The 5093-nt window shown below is 59.9% G+C and overlaps 1 protein-coding gene across 1 annotated transcript in view; it reads right to left on the reverse strand.

Annotated features, from left to right (window-relative positions):
- Positions 1 to 5093, reverse strand: part of SGTA (small glutamine rich tetratricopeptide repeat co-chaperone alpha) — a 7872-nt gene continuing 2779 nt past the window's right edge. The window contains exons 2-8 of the mRNA XM_004714398.2: positions 4738 to 4842; positions 4346 to 4484; positions 4195 to 4251; positions 2538 to 2575; positions 2024 to 2113; positions 1508 to 1629; positions 1 to 38 (exon numbers count right to left, since the gene is read on the reverse strand). Coding sequence (XP_004714455.1) covers positions 1512 to 1629; positions 2024 to 2113; positions 2538 to 2575; positions 4195 to 4251; positions 4346 to 4484; positions 4738 to 4842 — 547 coding nt within the window. The 3' untranslated portion in view covers positions 1 to 38; positions 1508 to 1511. The remainder of the gene's footprint in view (positions 39 to 1507; positions 1630 to 2023; positions 2114 to 2537; positions 2576 to 4194; positions 4252 to 4345; positions 4485 to 4737; positions 4843 to 5093) is intronic.

Here is a 5093-nt window from a genome sequence, read left to right on the forward strand (position 1 = left end):
TCCAGGCTGCGAAGGACAGGCACGGTCCCGCAGGGGTGCTGTGGACAGAAAGCATGGGTGTGGTTACGTCTCGTGAAGGCCACCTTCCTGGCTCATCCACGGGAAGGAGCGCAAGCAGGTGCACTTTCCAGAGCGTGGGAGGGAGGGAGGCAGGTGGTGATCTGGAGGTGTGCGAGCACTCAGAGGCCTGGCGGAAGAAAGGCCTGGCGAGTCCTCCGCCACTAAGAGTGCCCATCCCCCCACCCAGCTCTTTATTTAGCATACTGAAGCCGTGTATGGTACATGAACTACCAGTCAAGTTAACGGTTAAAACAGAAATGAGAAACGAAACACCCACAAACACACCCTACGGTGGCCAGGGATGGGATGTGTGGCTAATTCAGTGCCTTCATGCACACCTGTCTCCTTTGCCCCCAGGGCCGGGCCATTTTAAATAAAGATTCTACAGGGGGACCCCTGGTCAAAAGTGGGGAAGAAAACAGAACAGGATGTCAAATTCTTGCCAAATCCAGACATTTTGGAGCCAAGGAGGCTGGATGGACCCCTGAAATTGGTACTCTAAGCTCATCTTCAAACCTTAAGCCAAAAGCACCCCCTGAAATCCTCTTAAAACCATAGAGCAATCCCTCGTTACTGTGAAAATGCCTGTCTCACACCAGGGGCTTTTTACACAACCCTCAGAGCGGAGACCGGCAACTCAAAAGGGTAGATAAGCTGCCGGGGCGGCCCTGAGTTTGTGTTGGGGGGAGTAGGAGGGAAACTTCGGGAGAGGCGGCCGGGGCTCCTTGTGCCGGGCGCGGCTGGAATGCTGGAAGCGATGCCACCGGGATTGCAAACAGACGGCGGGTCGCCCAGCACAGGCCGGTTTCGGTGGAGCTGACGGACTCAGACGGACTGTGGGATTGTTCTCAACGACCAGGAAACCCCGGGGAGCCCGACTCGACTGACTCAAACAGGGCGCGCTGCAGGACAGCAGCCCCCCAAGGTCTTTGCTCGGCGTCTGCGTCTGCGCCTGCGCCTGGGCCACCAGGGCCCCGGCCGTGTCCAGTGCCCAGGCCGGGGTGGCGTCCGCTGGTGGCTGAGGCTCTGACGCTGCGTGCGGGTCCTCGGGTTACAGATGGACACAGAACCGGAGAGTTTAAAGAGAAGTTAAAAACAAAGGCTGCAGGGGGAAAATTCCAGAAGTGGAGCAGTGGCCGCTCAGAGGAGCTAGTAAGGCCGTTGGCTCCTGCTTGCCCTTTACAAACGTTTCCGAGAAAGCACGGGAGCGAAGAGCCCGGGAGCACGCGCGCCCGTCAATGCGCGCTGTGCGTGCACGCGGCGACCAAGACTGACCGGCACGGCCCGGTGCGGCATGAAGCGTCTGGGGAAGCGAGGGCAGGCACGGCGGGGCTGGCACCTCCGGGAAGCGGCCCAGGCGGCGGGGTACCCTGCTCCGAGAGCATCAACCCGGGGCGGGAGCACAGGGGCAGGCGGACAGGCTCTGGATGGCGGGGCGGGCACTCACAGCGTCACTCCTGCTGCTCGTCGTTGCTGGCACTGGGGGTCCGACTGCGGACCTGGTTCCGGCGGAGCTGCTCTATCAGCTCGGGGTTCTGCTGTTGCATGTGCTGCGCAAACTGCTGGCCACTGGGGAACGGGACGCGGGTTGGCGCTGTTCCCTGCTCCTTCCCTCGCACCCACTGCAAATGCCCCACACCTGACTCCCCCACCAACAATCAGCAGGCCACTGCTAGGTAACCTGGTGCTGGCCTAACAGGTCACAGAAGACCGTGTCAAGCCCGATGCCAAGGCAACATGATTCCCCCCCACCCCAAGCTCTGGGATCACAGCCCCACAACCCAGCATGCAATGTAATCATGTAGTGGCGCCCCCCCTTCTCCTCTCCTAGGGTCTCCTGCCTCAACACTGCCACTGCCGTGTAGCCTTGTCTTTATCATCTAACAGGGTGGTGTTCCTGTGCACAGCAGCCCAGGACCCTCCCTCGGCCCCCCACCCCTACCCCACCGAGCGGGCTACTCACGCCTGGATGAGGCTGGCCAGGTCATTCTGAGAGGGGCTGGTTCCAGAGGTCCCCAGGGGGTTGTGGCTGCCGGAGATCACCCCAGACATGCTGCAGGGGGGTTATGGGTCAGTAGGTGCCCCCCGCCCTGGTGGACTCACCAGGGGTGATGCTGTCCCCAGGATATCTGTCCCAAGTTCAATCCCTACCTCATCCCATTCACCAGGACAAACTCCCAAAGGGCCAGACAGCTCTGACCAGGCAACACCGCCCCCCAGCCCCCTCCCCTCTCCTGCTGGCTGTGTGCATCACAATGTGGGCAGCGTCCTAGGGCATCAGGAAGTCAGGTGATCATGGGACAATCTCTCAGGGTCAGTGGAAGCCCCTAGCCCAGGAGTCCTCACCAGAGCCAAGTCTGACCCCAGGAGCACTGGGTGCTATCTAGGGGGTGCCGCCGGCATGGAGTGGGTGGAGGCCAGGGATCCTAGTCGACACCCCACATGTTCTAGGGGTGCTGAGAGGGTACGAAACTTACAGCTGCTGGACCTGAGGGTTGTTCATGAGGTTTGAAGCCTGGGGGACAGAAGAAGTGTTATCAGGAAAGCGGTGCGTCAGCTCTGGACGCCCGTCTTTCCCTCTGTGCATGAGCCGTGGTCCTCGCCCATCACCACTCCGGGTGTCACCGTTTCCTCATTGCGACTTGGCTTTCACCAGTGTAGCGTCAGCGTTATGTAGTATGTTTGGGTTCGTTGAAGCCCTTGTCTACGCTAAGGCTATTCCGTGGGTCTCCCCGGTTCCCTGCCATCAGTAAATGATGGGCACCTCCGGCAGCAGCCTTGCACAGTCGGATAGTGTGCTTGGGGAGGAGCTCAGCTCTGCACCTACAGCTGCACGGGGGACGTGGCAACTTGTGCGCGGTGGGTGTGGCGATGTGCTAACAAAGCTTTATTTACAAACACGAAGTGGGTCACCGACCTAATCAGGTCAAATCGAATGCTCCTTGTAAGGCCAGGCCACTCACCTCCTTGGGACTGCTTCCTGAAGGTCACAACTAGGGGACCTGCTACTGAAGGCGGTCCGTCGTACCTGAGAGTGCAGGCCCGGGCCCTCTCAGTCTCCACGTCACAACCCAAGCGGGGGTGGCCGTTGGGGGCGGAGGGGGTGGGGGTGTCTGTGTCTGTGTCTGTGTCTGTACAGGGTTGGCCTGGGTGAGTGGGTCCAGAGAAACCCGACTTGGTGGTCTGCTGTGGCATCCTGACTGCTATTGGCACGGTGTGGGTGGAGGTCAGGAGTGCTGCACCAGCACCCCACAGGGCACAGGACGGTCAGCCCACCCCACTGTCCGCAGGGCAGAGGGAGAGCAGCTTTGTTAAACATGTGGGGGGAAAAGCTGAGTTCAACCCTACCTCACACTAAAAATAAGGTAAATGGGGGACTCTCTGGCTCCCATGATCCTTCTGCTCCCTCTCACCTATTGGAGGTCAAAGTCCTAATCCTGGGGTCCTCACCCAGGGTGACTCTGCTCCCAGGAGACACTGAGTGATGTCTGGGAACATTTTTTGCCACTATCCAGTGGGGAATTCTACTGCATCAAGTGTAGGGAGCCCAGGGGATGCTGCTCAGCATCCCACAGCACACAGGGTGCCTGCTCAGCATCCCACAGCACACAGGGTGCCTGCTCAGCATCCCACATCACACAGCATCCCAAAGCACACAGGATGCCCGCCTGCCCGAGAGGATACGGTCCTGTGTCAGCAGTACTCTGGGGGAAGGCACAGCAGGCTCAGTCCTAGACAAAAACAGTCACGGGACCATCTGACGTGCTGTAGTATAAGGGGTGTACATAGGGCGTGTGTGTATGTGCACGTGCACGCGTGTGCGAGCACTGTGTGGAGATGTGTGTGCATGAGCTGTAGGATATGTGTGGTGTGGCGCATGTCAGTATGTAGCGTGTTCGATGGCTGTGTGTGTGTGTGTGTGTGTGAGGCACCATGAGTTTCTTCAGAAACTGGCCCATGTCAAAGGTTCCCCCCATCTGTGTAAATGTGTGAAAGGTGAGTGGGGGTGTATGAGCGGTATGTGTGTGGGTGTACATGTGGTGTGTGAGGGGCATAAGTGTGGGTGACCCATGTTGAAGGTGCCCAACCCCATCTGTGTACACGTGTAAGGTATGTGTGTGAGGGCATCCTTACCATGCTCATGAAGCCTGGGTTGTTAAGCAGGCCGGCGATGTCAAAGGTGGCCCCGGTCTGTGTGGGCAAGAACAAGCAGCGCCTGGTTAGCTGCCCTGGACAGCAGAGCTGGCCACTCCTTGCCCACCAGAGAGGTCCCCAGGCCCCTCACCGGGCTGGGTGCCTCCCTGAGCTTCAGCTCCGCGATCTTGAGGTTTGACTTGTAGCTCTCGTTGTCCGGATCCAGCTCCAGGGCCTTCTTGTAGTGGGTCACAGCTTCCGCGTGCTTGTTCAGGCTGGACAGGGCCAGGCTGTGGGGATGCCAGTGGGGCGGGGCCTGACACTTGGGAAACACTTGGGATCCCCCTCCCACTGCCAAGGCAGCAGCAGGCTGGGGATTCAGGTGGGGGCTAAGACACGGGCTGGACCAGGGCACCCTCTCTACTGCCCAACTGTCCAATCCCTCTTTCCTCACCGGGTGGACACAGTCTTGGGTGCAGGATAGCACCTGAGGGTCATTTGGAGGAGCTGGTTCAGGGGCAGGGGGCCCAGCCGTGTGCTCACCCCATGCGGCCATAGGCTTTGCTGTAGGACGGGTCTATACAGATGGCACGCTCACAGTCCTGCACAGCCCCCGTGTAGTTCCCCAGCTTGCTGTAGGCCGCGGCCCTGCAGGGACAGTGCAGTGTAGCTCCTCAGCGGGGCGCCAAGGGACAGGTGCCCAAGGGAAGCTTTGAGGGAAGGGCATGACCCTCGGCCTCCCGCCTGTCTGTGTGCACTGGTAGTCCTGCGCCCGTAACGCTGGAAGCCCTGCCACGGGGACTTCACGGCCCAGCAGCGTCACCTAGGGTCCAGACCAAGACAACCCAAGCAGCCCTGGAGACCTATGTCTCAGCGTCAGCCAGTGAACACGGAGCCCG

The sequence above is a fragment of the Echinops telfairi genome, unplaced genomic scaffold, assembly GCF_000313985.2.
Source record: "Echinops telfairi isolate 266 unplaced genomic scaffold, ASM31398v2 ScPeMD7_7459;HRSCAF=8497, whole genome shotgun sequence".
Taxonomy (NCBI): domain Eukaryota; kingdom Metazoa; phylum Chordata; class Mammalia; order Afrosoricida; family Tenrecidae; genus Echinops; species Echinops telfairi.